General features: G+C 42.6%; 1 protein-coding gene and 1 non-coding gene across 2 annotated transcripts in view; one reads left to right on the top strand and one right to left on the bottom strand.

Moving 5' to 3' along the window:
- Window positions 1-4,803: 4,803 nt before the first annotated feature.
- Window positions 4,804-4,876, bottom strand: TRNAV-UAC. The gene has a single exon. It is a non-coding gene; the product is annotated as a tRNA-Val (tRNA).
- Window positions 4,877-15,045: 10,169 nt separating this feature from the next.
- Window positions 15,046-21,899, top strand: part of PPEF1 (protein phosphatase with EF-hand domain 1) — a 28,500-nt gene continuing 21,646 nt past the window's right edge. The window contains exons 1-3 of the mRNA XM_041399877.1: window positions 15,046-15,109; window positions 18,375-18,502; window positions 19,303-19,354. Coding sequence (XP_041255811.1) covers window positions 15,046-15,109; window positions 18,375-18,502; window positions 19,303-19,354 — 244 coding nt within the window. The remainder of the gene's footprint in view (window positions 15,110-18,374; window positions 18,503-19,302; window positions 19,355-21,899) is intronic.

Here is a 21,899-nt window from a genome sequence, read left to right on the forward strand (position 1 = left end):
TAGTGCACTGCTTGGCTTGATGGGAAGGCATGAGATTAACTTAAGCATTGCCTAAGCACCTTACTCTCCTCCATTCCCATGATTTTATCAAGCACCATCAAGCCAACCACACACTTGTTACTGTCAAACTCCATCCTAGAGGCTGTGCCATCTGTAATGGTTTTTAAAAGGCAACAAATACTGAGGTACTGACACTCTGAGTGTGAATTTGATTGTACATGCAGACATATGTCCAAATAAACCAGGATATACCTATGTATAAACCACTTACACACCCTACAGAAATGCAGATGCCTAATGCTCATAGAAGATGTATGGTATATATTGTATGTTGTATATAGCATGTGTTCATTATCTTCCACCCCAAATGTATTTACCTCTACACTAGCAATGTCTTTCCTAGCAATAGTTGTGTGTAGAAATCTGCCCTGGCCTTACTGCTCTTCCAGTCACCTAATTGCACAGGGCTGAAAACTGCAATTAGCAGATCAAACCAAAATAGTGTTTTTCAGTTGTTTACTTGCTAGGCTGCAAAAATCTCTAACCAAAAATGTAAATCTCTCTTCATTTCTACTTAAGTATTCTCTCAACCAGCCTACACCAAAGATTTGATTTTAGAATGACTGATTCAAGATAAAAATAGACTGCTAGTGATTCCAGTGGATCTTGCACCTGTTCCTCCAATCTCTGTTGATTATATGAAATAAGCAGTGAATTTTTAATGGAGGTTTTTGAAAGCAATTGCTTCAGAAGCAGCTTGCTTTGTTGCAAGAGATCTCAGATTGTATGCACTGGGAATAGATTAAGGCACTGCTTTGATCACATAGGCTGAAGTTGAGTTACGCGAGTCGTGTCTCTGCTCTTCTGGTTTATATTCATTTAAAAATGCTGTGCTAACAAGGATGATGGCTTTTCAAAAACAGTCCCCTGGGCAGGAGTCATTTCACTTGCCTTTGGATACCCACAAATTTGGAATGCCCTGTAAATTTGTTGTCAGGTACAGCATCCCACTGCAGCCTCACCTCCAGCATCAGCACATCCCAGAATCACCAGGGTATGTGACAAGGACGGGAGGAGTCTCCCACCAAGGATCTCACTGCTCTGCTCAGCCTGAAGGAGTTTAACCTCCTCAGCCCAACACTTTTCCCACTTTACCCTACCTCCATGGAGAGGAGGGTTGTCACACCTGTGGCACAGACATGGCCACTCTGCTTCATGGACCTGGGTCAGCTCACCCCAAGTCCATGGTACACACCTGTGGCACAGACATGGCCACTCTGCTTCATGGACCTGGGTCAGCTCACCCCAAACACTGGGGGAGAATCAAAGCATGGCAGGGCAAGCAGGACGGGCAGCTCATCCCAGGCCCCAGGAAGGAGGTCATTTTTCTAAGAGCATGGGGCTGCTCCTGATTTTTTGCCAGAGGCTTCATGCACATATGTTGTTCCCATCCTGGAGCAGGGAGACCACACCAGAAGGTCCAGCCAGGAATTAAAGAAATATGAGGCCCACTGAGGGTACAAGGGCAGCTCTGGGCATCTGATGCAGTGCAGCATCTCACTTCAGGCTCTACACAGTATCCTCTTTATATTGTTCAGTCTAAAATGGGCTGCCACAGAGACAGAGATTTTCAGAGCTGCTGAAGACACTCAGATATCTATTCCACCTCTGCATTGTTGAGCAGTTGGTGTCTAAATCTCGTGGGTTTGAAAATCCCAGCTTAAAAATCCCTAAATACCTTCATCCACATATCTCTTGGAAAACCAGATCTGAGCTTCAGCCTCTCACCTTATGGTCTCATAAGGACAGGTCACATGGAAGGACAGCTGCTCACACAAAGAGAAATCACCTACCATGTTTTAAAGAAAAGCCAAGCCAAATTCTCTCCCATCATCATATGCACTTTTAAATCAGCTTGGTTTATGGTAAACCCCACCCTTCAAGTACATTTTGATTCTGTGTAAGAATTACACAGTAGTTCAGGGAACGTGTTCAGAAACAGCATAGCTCTTATCAAAGAACATTCTGTCCCAAGGGATACTCTTCAGACTGGTGGCTGCCCAGTTGTAAAACTCTCTCCACACAGAAGGAAAGGCAGTCTTTGTTTTAAAAAATTGGTCTATAGCATTCAAAAAACCAAACTGTTTCACATGAAGACTAGAAGAGCATTTAAATTAAAGTGTCTATATAAATAGTATGCAGTTCAGACAGTCTATGTCTAATGGTGTTGATAGTCCATCATTTTAATAACTATAAACAGCAAAACCATGCTGCCACTGCAGACAAGCATTACTAAATGAATCATGTAGATAATTCCTAGCAAGCACAGAAGTATTTTCAGGTACAGAAGGCAGAAAAAGTTTAATGGCCAGTACATAACACAGCATCAGAAATGGCTACATTTGCCCTGTATGAAAAAGAAAAATACAATTTCAAAAAGGATAAAGATTGGTCTGGCATTGATTACAGAACAAAACTGAGACTAGTACAAATGGACCAAATTAGGACATTTGGTAACATTCCAACTGCTATGTAAAACAGGAACTGCCTGGAAGGTTCACCCTTTTGTCCATACATCTTCTCCAGCTCTCGCTCATGTCCCATTGGCCCTAAGACATTTTGCAATTTTTTCATAGCCCTCAGAAATCTTGGTGTGTTTTCTTCTGCCAGATTTTGGGAAAAAACACAGAGATCACCCTGCACCACAGAGATGCTTTTAGTCTGACTGGCAGCACGTGTGTGTGACCTCAGAGGGGAATCAGGAGGCAAAAGCACTCCTGTGTGAGAGAGAAGTGGAACTCCACGTAGCAGTGCCACGTTTCTCCCCAAGCCAGAGTGCCAGACGGCTCAGTACGAGCAGCACGCACAGATCCACGCGTCTGGGGGCTGAACGCACACGACGAGCAGTGTCTCAGCAAAAAATGTGTGACTGGCACACTTTTGTTTTAGCACAGTAAGGGAATGTACAAAGCACACATACGTGTGCGTGTGAACCACGGACATCTCTCAGAAGCAGGATACTCATGTGCGGAGAGGGCGAGACTGTCGAAGCTTTTAGAGCCCGAGTCAGGAGCTGGATCCCCTTCAAATGGATGGAGCTGCAGTGGTCTACACACACTTAAGACATGGCTCTCAGAATAAAACATTCCTTTTACAAGTCTGAAGCATGAGTTTAAGTCATCTTCTGAAAAGGAGACTTTCTCCTAAATGTAAGAAAACACGAGGCAGATAATCACCCAGTGCTGACCACCAGGCCCAGGCCCGGTCCCTGTAACTCATGCACTTGGGCGTGCTGTGGCTGTCAACAGCAGGGTAGGCACCATGGAATCACCATTCCTGTCAGATGGGATGTACCTACCCCAAAGGTTTACATATCCTACATCAGGAGAAGTCTAGCTGTGTCTGCCTCAGCTTTGAGCCTGTATCCTGGAAGCAGCCAGTCTGTGGATAACAGTTTACCCCAGAGGGGGGGACCACACGGCTTTGGCTTCACCTCCTGTAGGCTGTGCAAACACTGCTAAGCAAATAGGCCGAGAAAAGCCAGACCTGAGTACTTCGGCACTTTCAGGTTGTGGGATGCACTGGCCCTTAGCATCAGTATGGTGTTAATGTCACAACTTTAGCATGCCAGGTCTCACTATGGGAAAAAAGCTCCTGCAACCTGGCCCAGTTATCCCTGCATTGGTCTGCAATCTCTAACTGCATCTTGCCCATACTCCAGAGTGTTTGTTTAGTGAGAACAAGCACTGACAAAGGTTAATAGTTTTCTCCATATGACGATGATTAAGGTAAGTTTCTTAATAAGTCTCTGATTAAAGTAAGTTAAGCCAATTTTTTCTCTTTAATCTTTAAGATAGGTAAATCACACCCTCCCACTCTGATCCTTCAAAGATACTCAAGAGCTGATTCCAGGTCAGTGGAGCTCAGGGACTCTTCTCCTCCTCCTGCAGAGATGTCTTAGCCCCAGCACTCTATAGGGCTCCCACGCACAGACAGATGCTGTGCCAGCACCCATGCCCAGAGGTTACCCTTTTCTAAAGCCTTGCACGTGCAAAATGAGACAACGTTATAATTTTAAAATTAAACTGCTCCGAGGCAAGCTGAGACGGCTCTTTCTTTCCAATAAAAACGATAGGCACAGTACAGGGGAAAACAAGGATGGAGTTAACTGTGCTTGCTGGATGTGCACTGTGAAAACCGCTGGCCTTTTCCCAGCGCTCAAACACCTGTCCGAACACAGAGATGAAAGGACCCACGTTCCAGTGTGTCCCGGTGAGAAGCCTTGGGGACGCATGGGGCTGCAGAGCCCGCACTGCCTTTGTTCCTCGCCGCTTGGGAGCAGGCACAGGCTGCTGCTTCCCCGCACTGCCTCTGCTCCCTGCGGTCCCCTCGGCTGCCCCTCCGAGGGACCACGGTCAGGTGTGGGGATTCCCTCTCCCGCGCCCGCAGGGAAAGGCTCCTTTGGAAGGCGGGCGTTCCTGCCAAGGCTGCAGCCTCTGGAAGGTTCCCCGAGTGACAGGGTTTCCCCTGAGGCGCCTTTCTGCTCCCCTGGTAACTGCGCCGCCTCTGCAGCGTTCCTGCCAGGGCTGCAGCCTCTGGAAGGCTCCCCGACTGACAGGCCTGAGGCGCCTTTCTGCTCCCCTGGTAACTGCGCCGCCTCTGCCGCACGCAGGGCCCGCGCCCTCTAACTGCTTAGGAGGTTCCCCATCTTGTGGAGGAAACAGCTAAACCGAAACTCCCCGCGTTAAAAGAAATTAGGAAAAACTCAGCGTGAGGTAAGAAAAACAAGCCGCTGCTTGGCGCTGGTTCCACTGGGGCTCGAACCCAGGACCTTCTGCGTGTAAAGCAGACGTGATAACCACTACACTATGGAACCGCCGTGCTCTTCGCTTGTCACAGCACTGCCCCTATGGACGACATTCGGGCCACACCTCTGCCTGGCTGATGACGGAAGTCTGGTATTTTCTCTTTAATTGCTGGTTGATTAAAAACAAATGTAGTAGTTAAAAATTACCCTAATGCGTTTTCTGCCTTTCTGATCCCTACAGAAGGGCAGTGACGCGGGTAAATCAGCTCCCGGTAAGGCTCCTGTGCCGCTACGTGTTGGGGGCAGCGGCGGGCCCCGCTCTGCCCGGCCGCACACGGCGCACAGGAGCAGGTAACGACCCTGGGGCGAGCGGGCCGTGCTGCAGGGAGCGCTCCCTTCCCCGGCACGTATTCGGCACACGCACACCAAACGTGTTATTGCCTACAGCCCGTGTGCTCCCAACGCCCCGCTTCGGGAAGGGCTGGCAGCCTTCCTGCGCATCCCGCTGCTCCTGGCAGCTCGGCTGCTCTGTTCGCCCCGAGTTGGGCTGGATTGTCACGTCAGGTTGGCCCAAGTGCGGGAAGGGCGGCCTGAGCTCAGGGAGAGCTGCAGCAACACCGCGGCCGCTCCGAGGGAGCGGCTGCGCGGATTCCCTCTAAACTGGCCATGGGAAGCGACTCGCTGCTTACTGCGGGGCGCTGCAGCTCTCTCCTCAGCGCGGGAGGGACGTGTGGGATTTCCTCGGCACATGAGGCTGTTTAAAACACAAAAGGCAGCGGGACGCAGGAGCGCCCGGCTCTCTCCAATCCCCCGGGGAGGACGGAGAGCTCTCCGCCCGTCTGTGGCCGCCCGGGGCCTGCTCCCGCCGCGGCCCGCGCCGCCAGCAGGGGGCGCCCCGCGCTCGCCCACCGCCTCAGGCCCCGCTTGGGTCTGGGGCCTGTGCGGGAAAGGGCTCCGTGAGTGGGTGCTTTGGGATCCATCCATCCGTCCATCCATCCATCCATGAACCTTCTTGTCACCCCTTACACCCCACAATAATTGCTGTCTTCTCTGTGTTATGTTTTACCCGCTTTTTTGCACTACTTGCACTACCTGAATCCTCACCATACTGTGGCTCGCCTCACATCTCAAATGGAGTGTCTTGTAAGAGCACAAATTAAGGCACCTGTACTATGTTTACAGGTCAAAAGGTACAAATAGAAATTATTATTTGGAATATAAAAGGTACGTTTGGGAGTTTTCAGAAGTGTGCTTGTAAGCAAAACATATATTGTTTGTGGCTAAATAGCATAGTTGACATGACTTTTGGAATTATTAATAGTTTGCTGAAGCAGCAGATTTATGTACTCTAACAAAGCAGAAAGTGCTTCATTAAAAGCAGTTTAATAAGCATTAGATGGAAATAGAGATGAAGACAATTATTTCCATAGGCTTGATGACCCCTTACCCTGTATGTGGTTGCATTTATTAGCTGGTAGATTCCATTCTTTAAAAAACAATTTAAAATATTTTTTAAATCCTTTTACATACTGATCATTAGTGTGGGAGTCAAATCTGTGTGCTCTCCTGACCTGGAGAGCCTGATTTGACCTGGAGAGCCTGATTTAAAGGCTTTACTCCTTTGGCAAAGAGACAGCCTGATAGGCCTGAGGCATCAGGATGCAGGGTTTGCACTCTGTGTGGAGCTTCTGGTTCACCAGACCAAAAAAATGCACATCAAGCTTTTGTTAGGCAATTCTTCTGCCCATTTCTTTTTCCTCATGCAGCTTTACTAAGATCTGTCAAACCCTGAGTGCTGTAGATAGATAGCTATCATTTCTGTAAGCTCTAAGTGGAGGTTGAAGCTAACGTCAGGGAAGTAGAGCTGTGCAAATTAGGTCATTAGTCATTGCTTCCCAGAATAATCTGCATTCATCTGATAATTTGGGAAACTTTCTTTAAAAAAAAAAAATGTTTCCCATTTTTTGCAGAGGGTATCCTGATGGTTTCATAGTGTTCTGGTCTAGTTTCTCAGTCTTCAAGAGCTTTGAGGCCTAGCACTGCCTTTCTTTCCCATTTCTGATTTGGTGTGCTTTTTGCCAAGAATGCTAGTTTTGATGTCTTTTATTCACCTTCTTACCCAGAATTGTCAGTGGAGGAACATTTCTTTTTGTGTTCACACAAATTAACCTACTTTTTCTAATGTGTGAGCACAGATTTCTGTCATCTCACTGACTCAGAGTTTAAATTTGTTCTGGACATTAATTTCTCCATTTTTTTTCTATTTTTTTTTTTCCTTTCTGTCTCCAGGCATCCGAGTTTCTCAGTCAGGGACTTTTTCCCTGGCTGGTATTTTAAAATACTTTGCTGGGTCATATAAAAATACTTCTTTAAGCTTGGTAGGGCAAGAGGAGGGAAATCATGGTCAGAGCTTAGAAGGAGCACGTTCCCCTCAACTATTATTATCTTCATCCTTTTTGAAAAATATCGCTTACATCACTTTGTAGTGGGTGCTTCTGAGAAATAAGCCTGAAGCAGAATTTGAATTATGCATGTGGAATGCCTGCATGAAGACTTGCTCAGGAGGTTAATGTTTCTAAAGTATTTGGAAAACAGAATATGTGCTATTACATCAAGAAGGGCTGCTTTTAGAGGGATGCCCTGATTTCTACACTAGCACCATGACTGGGTTTTTACTTGTCATGCTAGACTGCTCACTCATGTATTGTCAGAGTTTTTGGCCTACTTTCTGTTGCAGCTGTTGATGCTAAAAGTCTATTCAGCATATTAACTGTGTGTGATACATGAATGCTGAGCAAAAGAGCAGTAGTATGTGTGACCTTGTTGATGGGACTGGTATGTTCTCTTTGCCCTTTGTAGAGAGGAAAATGGTGTTGTCTCCTTGGACTTGAACGGGAAAGGTTAATTTGGAAAGGACATTTGTGTTTCCTCAAGTTGCATGTTATTGTGATCCCCACAAGTAACTGGAGAGGTGGCTCAGTCCAGCAACGCTGACTCTTTATCAGGTTGCTTGGTCATGTCAGATCACTGAGACAGAGAACAAGAAAAGAAACAAAAGAAAACATGTCCTAAGGAACCTAACTGCTAAGGTTATCCCTCTCCCACTGGTCTTGGATGAAATGTTTCTGATGGATTTATTGGCAATTGGAGCAAACCTCTCATTATGCAGAGAACTTGATAAATGCCAATAGAGATGAACTTATCAGGTACAGTAAATGTTTATAAATAATGTGTATCCCAAGAGTACAGTGGAAAGAGGTTGTGATGTATTTTTGCTTGCATGCATTTTGGCAGAGCAGTCTGATCATACATAAAAGATTAGCTGCTGTAACTCAGATCAGGGAAAGTGCATCCTGCCAGAAAAAACAAACATCAAAACTGTTCTGGGTCATGCAGAATTATCGCGCTTGGTGTGCTTTCCATTTACTGTCTCGTCTCACAGGAGAGGAACAGCTTTGAAAGTGGGAGCTTGTGTCTGGGACTCCAGAACCTCAGAGGACTAGCTCAGTCAACCAAATGCCTTCTGCTTTGCTGGTTTGGCATTTTAAATATCTTTTGCACCTTAATAAAAGTCTGTTTCAAAAGGGGATTTGATCACTCTGTCCTTCAGAGTGGTGGTTGATACTTTTAAAGTTGTCACCACACTGATGGCAAAAAAATTCTGAAAATAGCATGTTATGGTATTATTAGACCTTTGGGGAGGGGCAGAAGGATGAAGAGATTACTTTGCCTCTATTCTCAGCAATCTTTTGTTTCTATCCAGTCCTGGTGGGTCTCCATCGCCTGAAGAGATGGAGAGCAAGGGCGCAGTGGTCTTCATCTTGTGCCCGTGCACACGGAGCTTTCTCCCACCACAGCATGCTTTACAACCTGTGGTCATCTTCAGACCCACAGGCCCCACCCTGACCCCACAGAAATGCTGCTGTGCTCTGTTCCATCACTGCACAGCAGCAAGCAGCCCCTCCCTGGCTTCTGGAGTGGGGCATAAATGCTGATGAGGACTGGGCCCAAGACTGTAGTGGTGACATGACACTGTCATGCTTCTACAGACATCTCCTAGTTTTGAGTGGTTTGACGGGGTATGTGTTCAAAATCACAGGCTATCCATGCACTGCCAGTGGAGCAGATTCCTCAGGGGCTGTTGCGTGAGCAGTGTGACGAAAAAAATCACCACGGTGGCTCTGTCCTTCTCTAGGGATCCTGTGCAGTTACTGGGAGTCAGGGGTCAGCATGGCCAGGAGCTGGGTCAGAGATGTGGGACGTGCTGCCAGGGGTCAGGGTTGGATTTCAGATCGTGCCTTTCTGACCGGAGCAAGGCTGTGCTGTTCTCGGCTTCTCAGCAGTCACACAAGGAGAAGACGAGCCAAAACATGAACTGAGTCCACAGAATTTCAGTCTGATGTTTATGGTGAGAACATGTGCATGCATGAAGAAATGAACTGAAGGCATTAGCACAGTGCTTCCCAACACAAGATCCGAGTGCTTCATACCTGTGCATTATGTGGGTATGACTGAGTGGTTTGGAGAACACTTCTATATATCACTTGCATGCAGGTGCAACGCCTTGTTGTAAATTCAGTATTTTTTTCCTTAAGGGCTTTCATAACCATGCCAGTCACATCAGATAACCAAATAACCTGGACAGCCTTATGTTTTTTTCCAGTGTGCTAGATCTGCTAAAATGCAAATCATTGCCTCAACACAGCAGAAAGGCCGAAAGAGATCATGTGACTTCAGATGCGAGGCAGATAACTTCAGCCCATCCCTTTCTCTGCCTGAGATTCAGGAGGCATGGAGACAAAACAGCTATTCAACACAGAAACAGCACAGCTGGAGTGTTGCAGCCATGAGCTTTCACATCAGGTTGGACCATGAAACAACATTTTCCCCTGACTGTTTCTGAAGAGCAGCATTCAAGAAATTTCCTCTCGGGAAGCTGTGTAAATAGGTGGAGAGCAAGTGCATTGCAGCTCCTGAGCTCCAGAGTCCCAGAGAGAATTGGAGCACCTGTTCTGCAGAGCTACGCCCCTCAGGGGTTGCTTTCTCTTAAAAAAAAGAATCTTCTAAAGGTACTCTAGTGCAAAATATCTCGGTATTGCTGAAGCAGAAAGAAAAAAAGGTAATCTCTTTGGGTGGGGTATATATAGATATATATTTAGCTCACTTTTAAAGAGCAGACTGACAAAATGAGAGATGTATGTGGCATTATTTATGATTTTACCATAAGAAAAATCATTGTGCTTCAAGCTATAGTTTGACCTGGACTGAATCAGTTATCCAGAACTTCTGAGTACAGATGAAATCAAGTAGCTTTGAGACTACTGTATTTCATGTAATTTTTGTTTTAGGAAAAATAATTTTTATTGTATTTTGAACCTTGTTCTGATACCTAACTTAAATTTTATGAAAACCACGCTGAAGCATTAATTTAATTTTTAAACTGGCTCAGATTTCAGCACATATTTATTCCAAATATTTGCTTTTTCAGGATGTCATTAAGACCCTGCTCATTAAGTGCAGGACAGTATGTGATCCAGCTTTTTGCTTAAAGGGTGTTAACTTTTATGCTTCAGTTGGGTTCAGTTTACGAGAACCAAAGTTGCTTCAGGATTTTCAGTTTTCCCCTTGTTGCCTAAAGGAATCTCCCCCTAGAGGCATTTAACATTTCTGGAAAGTGATATGATGGGTTTGCTTGTTCTTCAAAGAAGAATGTGTACCCCATTTGTCCACTTGTATTTGCTATTCCTCCTCTTTTAAAAACAAAATCTTTCTAAAGTCTTGCTATACGAAAAAAATGAGGGTGCTTTCTTTATTTTCTGCCCCCCCCAAAAAACCAAAAAAACTCCAAAAATAAATGTACCCTTTATTGATTATAAGTAACATTAACTGCTATTCTCCCCCCATTTTTTCTGCAGATTCTCTTTGGGTTTGCATGCAGTTCCTGAGCTCAGGGATTGCTTGAATTATCTACGTGTTCACAACTTTGCTACTCTTGCTTTTATTTCTTTTTGCAGTGCATTTTCTGGCTCAGGAATATGAGTCCACCTTAAAACTTCATCCTATTCTTCATCCTGTTCTCTTTCAGGCTTTGCTGGCTTTCTGGTATCTTACTAACATTTGGCCAGTGCTCAAGCCACCACATGCATCCCATTCCCTATTGATTCCTGGCCCCAACACTGAGGCCTGTCGACATGACCACTTACAGCAATCATTCCATCAGCCCTATATTGAGTTTAGCCTTGCTTCTCTGAGCAGGCAAAGGAAATTATCTGTTAACAAAAAGCCTTTCTCATTTGTGTCTTTCACATCCTTATAATCACCGAAAATCACTTATTAGAAATGTTCGTTTGTTCCATGGATGTAAAATGATGGAGACCTAATCACATATTGATTTGTCTATGTTTGATGTTCTCATATCAACCCCTTGGCAGATCAAATTCGGTGTTGGTGCCAAAATTACTACTCCTGCGCCATAGCCAGGTTCCATTTCACTCCATTTCTGCTAGTTGACTGTGACTGCTTTGTCCTGCTTTCTGCAGGGTGGGTCTTTTAGCTAATGAGATCTTCAACTCATCTCTGGCTTCTCATCCTTGACAATCCCAACAAGACAGTTTTGGAGACCTGTTTTTCTGCAGGTTCTGACCTGAGTGTTGTGATTTAATGTCTGGGTTCCCTTCTCTAGGATATTTTAGTCTTTCCAGCTTCTTTCCCTCAGCAATGCACAGAAGCAAATCCATCACAAAAGCAGTCCTAGTTTCCAAAGGAAAACAATTCTAAAAGAAATCTGTGAGTCACAGTAAAATAATTATACAACATAGCATTAATGGAAAGCCTCTGTCATTAGAAGCATCCATCCATCCATCAGATCTTTATGCAGAAGACTCTCTCTGTCTTATCACCTCTCCTAAGACATGTTATGGGAGGAGATTTTAGCTACCTGTTCAAAAATATGATTGAGAAAAGGGGCAAGTAGTGAAAGCTGGCATATTGCTGGAGAGAACTGTTGAAACAACTTCTAGGGGAAGTAGCATAATTATAGAAACCACATCCAAACAAAAATAAAAGGAGAAGACTTTCATTTTTGTTTATCAAAGGTAAGAAACAAATGAAAAGACAGAGAGAGGAGTAAGAACTTAAATCCTAGTGGCTCTTATTTGTATGGCTTCCATATCCTCTCTTTTAACCTAGTTTACACCTGTCTGCCAATAGCACAGGTCAAATAATTTGTAAAGATAAGGTGCTTTAAAGGATGGCTCTCTGCCCAAAGACCCTGCTGTCTGATTTCATTGGAAGTCAGCTATAAATTTTTACAGGATTTCCATTTTCCTGGAGGCTGAGGCAGCCTGGTCTTTATGTGACTGACAAACTGGAGGCAAGATTGATTTGGGGCAGCACCTATTACATCCAGACCGAATGATGCTGAGCCATGTTCTCTGTAAATCAGGTTCACAACAGCTCGGGTTCTCAGCCCCAGATTTTGTAGCACTTGCTGTGTGTAACCTTCAGCAACTCCTGTTCAGGAAAGAGCAGCATGTGCCACTCTGGCTTAGCTTTGTGCATGTCCATTGACATGATTGCAAAGACATTTTATTTTGCTTCAGTGGATGGGTTGTGCTTTTACTGCCTGTCTATCACAAAACTGGCTTTTTTGCTAAACTGAGATAAATCTGGCAATTTTTTGAATTATGTCTAAAAGTGGGGCAGATTACTGACTTGTAGAAATTGAATGCCTGCTTTTCAGTCAATGTGACAGATTCTCTCTTAAAGGTAAATCAGTGGTATAATATCCAGAATATTAATACAGTGTTATATTTCAAATTCTCACCTAGCTAGCTTGTGTCTCTTGCAATACCTTGGTAAAAAGCCCAGCTTTCCATTTTATCAGCCAGCATTTGGGGGGAATTTTGTAATGGCAAATGATTCTTCACCAGACACTGCTACACTGTGTAGTCAGTAGCTCATGGAAGTTATTCTCCTGGCCTGCAGTCTGGGCATGCAGGTTGGCACTGAGGATGGCTCCATAGCCACTTGAGAAGTTGTCATGAAAAGGTAGTTGAATGTTCACCCTGTCCATTTTAGAATGCAGATATTTGGGACTGAAGGTGGTGATTATTCCCCTGGACTAGCCCTTTGATGGCCAGATTTGGCCTTTTTAGGAGGTTTAATGATAGGATTTATCTGCACAAGCTCTGAGTGTATGTTTGAGTCTTCATTTACTGCTGTCACAGTAAAATTTGTGTCCCTATGCCTCTATCTTTTAATTTCTTTGCTCAAGGAGGTTCTAAAAGTCCATGAGTTTAGATGTATGTGGTGGAGACTGGTGATGACTGGGAGGAAAGCTGAAGTCATTGAGAGCAGGTTATGATCACAATTCAGCCCCCATTTCTTGGGTCAGCCCATTGCTTGCTGTGGTTTGGATGGAGTTCTGAGAGGTGTGATGGTTCTGTTTAGGGCACCCATTGCCCACTTGCTGGGCACAGGCTGACCTGCCTTTAATCAAGAGTCTAAGCAGAACTTAGATTGAACGGTCTATTTTGCCCTTAGTCCAGTCTTCAGATCACAATTCAAGTCATGGCTGGCTTGTTTGAGATGAAGTAATGAGGGTTTGAGATTCTCTTCAGAGGGTAAGTGAGGAGATGGTAACCAGGAGAGCAAGAATTGTTTGGAGAGAAGACAAATTTGAGCTATTAGCAATATCAGTGCTGTATTTGATGCTGCCAAAGCCATTGGTGGGCTCAAAATTAATGTAAGAGCACTTTCTGTGGATTTCAGGATAGCTCCTTCAGAGGGAAGTAAAGCAGTCCATTGTGTGGGAAAAAAAACCTTAAAATCCTTCTTTCCTGAATTAATTACTGACTCATAAGGAGTTAGACCCAGCTCAAGTGTAAGATACCCTTGTTTTGTGGGATCCTAAATAAAAGCCCCAGAATGACAAAGAGTTGTGTTATATTAACATGACAGGACAGTATATCTTTTATAATAATAAATGTTGAAATCTGCACATTCAGACACACAACTATAAATGTTTTCTAATTATGGAAATTGAAAATCACCTAGTTATACATTTATGTTTTTTTCTTTTGTATCCTTCTTTTATTTTGGTTTCTGCTAGTAAAGCCAAAGGAATATAGTAGCTAAGCATTCATTTTATGCTGATGAATTTCTTCTTTGTTTTAAAACTCAAGTTAAAAGAAAAGGAATATCAATGAAACCGATAAAATAATTTAGATGTCAGATGTATCCCTGGAGACAGAGAGAGTGGGGTCAGTGTGATCATATAAGAGATCTTTAGCTAAAACAAAGTTCAGTATCTAAGAGCATCAGTGAATTTCTTATTGCTTAGAAATTGATCCATTTTGTATCTCAGAGGAATTGTATTCATTTGAATTTGTTGATTAGAGAGTGTATTGCATTAGCGAGTTATACTATTTACTGAAGAACTGAGCAAGTGCCAGGAGAAAAACCCAAAAGACTTCACTTCAAAATGTATTTTGTTCATCTATTTAATGAAACAATATCTTTTCCTTGGATTGTTTTCAGTAGAAATGCAACAGAAAATTGGATATTTTATTTAAATGACATCTGATAATGAAGTGATTTGCTATGGTACTGTCTGTCCTGGTAAATTTGGTGGTGGTAACACTGAGGGATGAAATGATAAATGGGGTGGTAAGGCAACTTTTCAAATCAATGGAGTATTAGGAGGATTGGGGTTTTTTTAGCAGTACTATCACATGTCATTTAAAATCTTTAAATTTCTGCAGTTCCAATTTTCAAATCGTAAGAATGAAGAGTAATGTGTCTCCATAGTCCCTTGTCCCTAGCAGTAAGGTTTTAAATAGCAATTCTTCATATAAGAAACCACTGCTGCACATTTACATTAAGTGAACATGTAAGGAGTAAACTGTATTAATTACTAAGTTAATTTCTCCTGCATGCAAGTTGACAGTAATCAGGTGTGGAAAAAAAACCCCTGGTGTGGTCCAGTTTAGGTGGGGTGTGCTGTACAATAATTTGTTATGGGCTGAAGGTACTTCAGATTCTGTCTTGTCAAGCACCATTTACCATTTTTTTTTCTCCCTATCTCTCCTTCCCAATCTCATGCCTGTTAGGAGTACTAGCAAGAGCCCAGGAGCCCAAAGGAGTATAGCCCTCATCACTGAAGGAACAACACAGGAAATGTGTATAATGCTAACAGCTGAGAGAAACATGCTTCGTGTCAGCAGCAATTAAAACGGATGGGCAGCATCATTGGAACCATGGGGTGCAGCAGTTCTGTAGCTGACAGAAGGTCAGAGAATGGTGAGTGTTGCCTTTGTCTTTAGGAAGAGTGGTTGTTCTCTCCCTAACACCAGTAGAGGATTGAAAGGTAATGTTCCTCTCCCCCACAACTCCCGCCCAGTCCTGTTGTCAAAATATTTGTTCAAGGAAAATTATTTTCTAATTGTTTTCTTTTTAAAACTGTGCACAGCTTTTAGATGCTGGCTGAGGTCAGGAAGCAGCTTTAGGCCACCTCTAACACTGACAGATTGGGTTGTAAAAGATTCACAGCATCTGGGACAGAAGCTAAATTTCAGAGGTGTCTGTGCTCACTCTGTCACTGGCAAAGCTTTGGGGGTAAGGTATTGAGTGGAACCTTTTATGGCTTTTCACACCACAGGATTCCTGGGCAAACCACCCCAATTTCCCTGCTGTTGTGTGACCCCAATTATGAAACAAGTGTAATAAAGCAGGGCTATTACAATGACTTCAAAATCAGTTTTCTGGCCTACCAAGTGCCTGGCCTGACATTCTCCCTGACAATTACTGGGGCTGTCAGCTGAAAGTCTCCACAGGACCTGGTTAAATGTTTAATTAAACTAATGGATCATCACCCTCCTTTTAATCACACCCCACTTTGGTATGAACTCAGCAGTCTTTGCACAGGCAGGTGGGTTCCAGGATTCACTCAGACCTTTGTTCAGACCCTCTGTGTTCTCTTTCAAGATTTTTCATTAAAGCACAATTTATTGGTCAGCAGAGAGCCATATTACATGGTACTGTGCATAGTCTTAAGACATTATTATGTTGAACAGCCGTGGTTGAAAAGGAAGGCTCTTTTTGGCTACCAGGCCAGGATACGAGTCACAGGAAGCTGGTGACTGAGAAGCAGGAGCACTTAGTCATGGCTACAGGGATCCCAGCTGACTGGTGTGAGAGCAGCCCTCAGCTTTGTGTATGCTACTACAAAGCAGCATCTGTGCTGTATCACAGTAGTGAAAGTAGAATGGAATCATCCGGAGTCCCAGACCTACCTGTAACTGAGAGGCAGCTCTTCCTCTTTGGGTTTGCATGCCATGCTGACATGTGCCTTGCAAGACCTTAGGGATGTGCTACTTGGGAATATTTCTGAGTGTGTAAAAGCTTGGAGTGGGCATGAGGAGTTGTACTCTTTCTTGATCAACAACCATCAACACACACGGATGTGGGGCTTAGGATTTTGTGTGCTTCCTGGATTGTGTTTTGTCTTCTGGAGCTGCTGGATGGTTTCCTTTCTGCTCTTCTTCTTCTGTAGTCAAGGGATGCTGAACCATCATTTTATCTTCAGCCTGAGGCTGTACATTTCTCTAATGCATTAATAACATGAATTTAACAGATATTTGTTGGTGTAGAGACCTTCTGCAACTGATAACAATTTCATTTAGAGATGCAGTTCAGCCTAGTGTGAAAATCATGTTCTGGTTCAGTCCTGAGAGTAACAGTGCTGTAATAAGTACAATTTAAAAAAAAAAATAAAAAAGAAAGAAAGACAGGAAACATTCTGTTAGATTTGCAACATTAACCACAGTGATTGATATGTATCTGTCTTATGTGATAGCAATGGAACTGTGCCATGTTAAGTGCTCAGGACCATTAAGCAACCCAGGGGGCTTTAATGGGAAGTTTAATGGCTCTGATGCTGGAAATCTGTTTCTGTGCTGGTGATTGTGCTTTGCCCCTTAGGTACTCTTCTAAACAGAAATGTTGGTGACAGCCTTGCTGTAATGTGTCAGACTTTCAGGTCTGCAGTGTTGGGGACTTCCAAAAAGGACAGAAAGAAAAGAAAAGAGATCTCAGAGTTTATGTAGGGTCTGAAGGATGCTCTTAGTCATATAAGGATCACATTTCCTTCAGTAGTGTTGGGGACTTCCAGAAAGGACAGAAAAGAAAAGAGATCTCAGAGTTTATGTAGGGTCTGAAGGATGCTCTTAGTCATATAAGGATCACATTTCCTTCAGGCAGGAGGGTTTTTCTAGGATGTATGCAATATCTACAGGATGGCAGTCTTTCTTGATTTTGCTCTTTTCTAGACTAGAAAATGTTACCATTTTAACTATACTGTATACTCATTAAATTTAAAATAAACAACAACATGTTGTTATAGCATCTGTAAGCATTTTTATTAAAATGTTTCCCTTTTGTTATACTCTATTAATAGAATCACTTTCCCATTAATATTTGTCCTTACCTGCATAACTATCAGTAAGAAAAAAATAATTCTTACTCAGGTTCCACTCATCCTAGTATAAAACTTTCTGGTATTTGTGATCAGTTACAATAATTGACTAGTGTAAACTGTTGTCCCTGTAGTACAGAGCTTTCCTTTACTGTTTTGCAGTGCAGGACAGTGCCCACCCCAGGACCTCTTTCTGCCACCAGATGTTTCTTTGCTTAATAAAAGAGCAAAATTAAATTAAATTTTTATCTGAGCAGTTAATGGAATGTGATCTCTTTGTGGCATGAATGAGGCCTGAAGACAGCAGGCTCTTTTTTCCAGGCTGCAGTCTTGATGATTGTCCTTCAGCAAAGTTTCCAGCAGTTTTCCAGACTGAGACCATAGTAGACACAACTTCTTAAAGTGCTGAGTGGAATGCATATTCAGCACATAGTCAAAAATGGTCTTCTGGGCATGTTCCATTGACTTTTTGGGGTGAGTGTTCTTTTGTTAACCAATCTAGCTAAAACAATACCTCATTGCCTTTTGGCTTGTCTATTTAAGCAACATATTCTACCCTTCAATACCATTTGTTAACTTTTTATCCTAGGATTTGAATTTTGCTGGCTTGCTGATGCAGTTCTGCAGGCAAAAACTTTCTGGTAGAAGAGGCTGTTGCAAATACTGTCATTACATCGTTGTTCATGTCACAGCTTGCAAAATCAAAGCTTTTTACTGCAGCTTGATAAAGAATAATTGTTGATAGGGCAAACTGTTCTTCCTTCACCTTCCCAAAACCCATATAGTGCCCATCAGCTGGACATGACTGACTTCTTACCTGGGTACTGTCTTCAAGACAATTAAATGGGGAAGGTTACTAACTACTTAGGCCTGAGCCAGTCAGCTAGCTTGGGATCTGTGTTGGAAGACAGAAACAGTGAAGGCATCACGTATTTTTTCAGTCTCACTTTTACTGGGTTTCATCTTATTGTTGACTGTGCACAATGGACAGAATTCCTCATCTGATTGCAAAATTCTGCAAAGGCGGCCCGCATATTTTCCTTGTAGATTACCCTGCATCCATGTGAACTCCAGTGCTTTCTGTTTTGACAGTCATTAGAGCTGCAATCCTCATCCAGAAGTGGTACCGCTTCACCATGGCCCGCCTGGAGATGAGGCGCCGCTATTCTCTCAGCATCTTTCAGTCAATCGAATATGCTGACGAGCAGGATCAACTACAGGTTTGTGAGCTTCCATTCTTCCTATACAAGCAGTTATGTTATCCCCAGGACTGTGGCTGCACAAACAAAATGTGTCTGTGGTGGTTTCTTGTACAAAGCTGGGTCTTGATTAATAAAACTGTTTCCCTGCCTGACACATGAATTAAGTTGTGTGTATTCACACACAGACAAACAGATGAATGTAACTACATAGGCATCAGGACACCATTCTGCCCATACAGCCTATCTAGGGTATAAGTTCCTGTATAGCAGCTCTGTTAGCCGGGGATTGCAGGTCATTTACGGATCACTAGGGGTGATCTTAACTGTCTGTGAGGCAATATATGTGCAACAGAGATACCAGTGTTTCAGCCCAGTGTCAGTATCAGTATCAGCCCAGGCTTCCTTTAGGGTCAGTGTAGGAAATTTGGAACTTACAGGCCCTTGTGTTCATCCTAGCATCTGTGTCTAAAGTCAGTTAACTGCATTGTAGCAGTTGTTTCTATTGACTATGAAGGAAGTCTAGGCAAATAGTCTGGGTGGTGGGCAAGGTGAATTATACCTAGAAACATCAGCAGCCCTGAAACATTTTATGTATTCATGAAGTGTCAGTGGTGAATTCATAGCAAAAAAAAAGAAAGGGAGCTGTTTTTGTAGTAGGACATAAATTGTGTCATTGTTGCAGGCTGATACTATGGGAATATACAGTAGTGACTTATATCCTCCTAAGTGGGAAACTGCAAGTAATAGAGTAAGAAAGATATTAATGTTTTTTGGATCACCTAAACTGATCAGTGTGTTCTTTTCTTTTTCATACTCAGCTATCCAACTTTTTTACATTCATGCTGGATCATTGTACTCATCCTGATTCAGGTAACAATAACAATAAAAGTAATGCGAAGATTGTGTTTGAAAAACTTGATGTGAGGAAAATTAATTTTCAATATGATATTTACAGCCTATGGCATGTGCTGGGGTTGAGGTTTGATATCCTAAATACTGTAATATGAATTTGATCCTCTAAGTGTTGACACTGCTTACTATCTACTTTGTGAGTCAGAGCAGTCAGTAAGTCAGAACAGGTGTCTGTTGTCCTTATGAGAATATTCAGAGGTGTTCAGAGTGCTTTCTTATGTGTTACTGCCCCTCCTACAGAATCCAGTTTTCACAGCTTTCAGTTCATGTTTTCTTAAACTATAAGATGTAATTATCCAGAAAGCAGAAAGATTGTGTTAAGTTGATTTAAGGTAGGTATAATCAAAGAGGTTGCTCTTTCTCCCCCACCACCCACCACCTCTGGCAGTTCTGGACCCCATTTAAGTTTAATTTGTTCTAGATTTTACTGCAGCATATATCAGTATGTGAATGATAAAAAAAGAAATAAATTTAAACTGTTGGAGATAAATCTTTTGAAACCATCTCAATTAAGCTTCAGTTATTCAAGGAATAACCTTTAATTTTTGAAGTATTTTGGGATCCTTGGACATAACTTACTTTTGAGGTCAAGCTCAACAGAAGGACAGACTGAAAGTGATTCCTAAGTCCAGAAAACAAACATGACTTCCCTGAACAAATTCAGAATAGATCTAATCCCAGCAGAGTTAAAAATGAGGCTGTCCCCCTCTTACTGCATTACAAGAGAATGCCCTTTCTCTTTAATCTGCTCTAACCACGGGTTATTCCAATTAAAATTTGCACAAGATACTTTGATAGCAGGATAAAACCATCATCAAAACCTTAAGTGGTTCAGTGTTCTAATGACAACCGGTAGAAATTGCAATTTTTCTCTCTTAAATACTTTAGAGTGCCTAATGCTCTCTGTGCTCTGCAGAAAAATAAATTACATTTGAGCCTTGCTCCAAAGGCAAGGCAGATGATTCAACAGTCCTCCCTTTCATTTTTTTCCCATTACTGCCATATTCTGAAAAAAAAATCTGCTTTGGTCATTTAACTTCCTGGGAAGGAATTGGCAAACTTAAAAAAAAACCAAATAATGCTCACTTCATCTACTTCTTCATGCTGATGGTGCACCTCTGTTCAGCTTTTCCACCTGAATAAGAAAGAAAACAGTAGTGCTAGGTCTGAGGTATGACAAAATATTGTTAATCTCTATTTTTTTTATAATATTAAAATGGAATTTTACATCTGCTTGTTGTAGATATGATTTATCCACCTTTATTAACTGTGTATACTGACAGAGGGAATAAAGGTGAGGTGTCTCAGATGACTTGCTAGGGCTCAGCACATTGCAGAGCACACTGCTATGTGCATGGGCTGTTCGTGTGCTGGTGGAGATCGGAGCCTCACCTGTGCACAGGCAGGGAGATGGAAGATCCTGTGGGCTGCTCCTCATCATCACTGCACAGGTGACCTGTTTCCTGGCCTTGTACATATTGGGAATTGCAGATGTGGTTAAGGCTGAAACACATGATAAAGTGTATATGGTTTATGGTAAAGCATCCCTTTGTCTTGCTGGCTTAAAACTTCCATCTTTTAGGACTGACATAGTTAAGATTTGATAACTGCTCCAAAGGCTTTATTTTCATCTTGGTTTGTTCCCCCTTTCTAACACCGTGTGTTACAGATAGCAGAACCATAAAAAAACCAGAAAAATTTTACTGTATGTTAAATAAAGAGATGGCCAAGGCTGCCTATGCAAAGGAGCTTAGATTTTTTTAATGAATCGAATATCAAATGTGTACTGTGTGGGTTGTGGTTATTTTTTTGAACTGCTGGCTGTGTGCATTCTTTGCTTTAAGCTCTTGGTTGCTTGCCCCTGGAAGTGACCTTTGCAGCACTCATGCCAGCCCCACTCATGTAAGCAAAATCAGTGCTGAATAGAGGGATTCTTAAAGAACTGCTTCCACTTCTGCTGAATCACCATTTTAAGATGTGAACCAGAGTGAATGTAAACATAACAACCAGAGAGGCTTCAAATTGACTTTTCTATTCTGAAGCATTTTCTAAAACCTGCAGTTCTCTGGCTTTTTATCTTTTTCATCAGTGTGTGCTTACTCAAATTAGAGTGATAGCAAATGGTTCAAAAGCTGTCTCCAAGAAGACAATATATAATATTCTTACCAAAGAATAGGTTGCCTGTTCTTCTCAGTATGTGATAAGAAAGTTACTTGAAAATTTGTGATCTGTGGTTTTCCTTACATTATAAACTACTCAGCCTCCACCATTAATCTTGTTACTTTCCTCTTTTTAATCTGTTTTTTTCAGATTATGTTTTTCAAAGAAAGAAAGCAGCTGCCATCTCATTAACACAGTAGTGCTTTTGATGTGATTGTTTATCTGTTATACCCTAAAGCTTTTTTCATCCTCTCATTCTCCTTAAGATGTCAGTGTAGTTTGTGATTGGGATATTATATAGCTGAGTGTCTTGTTTTGCTTCTAATTAAAAGCTATTTTGCAA

Source organism: Onychostruthus taczanowskii, unplaced genomic scaffold (genome assembly GCF_017590055.1).
Source record: "Onychostruthus taczanowskii isolate IOZ18803 unplaced genomic scaffold, ASM1759005v1 scaffold17, whole genome shotgun sequence".
Classification (NCBI taxonomy): domain Eukaryota; kingdom Metazoa; phylum Chordata; class Aves; order Passeriformes; family Passeridae; genus Onychostruthus; species Onychostruthus taczanowskii.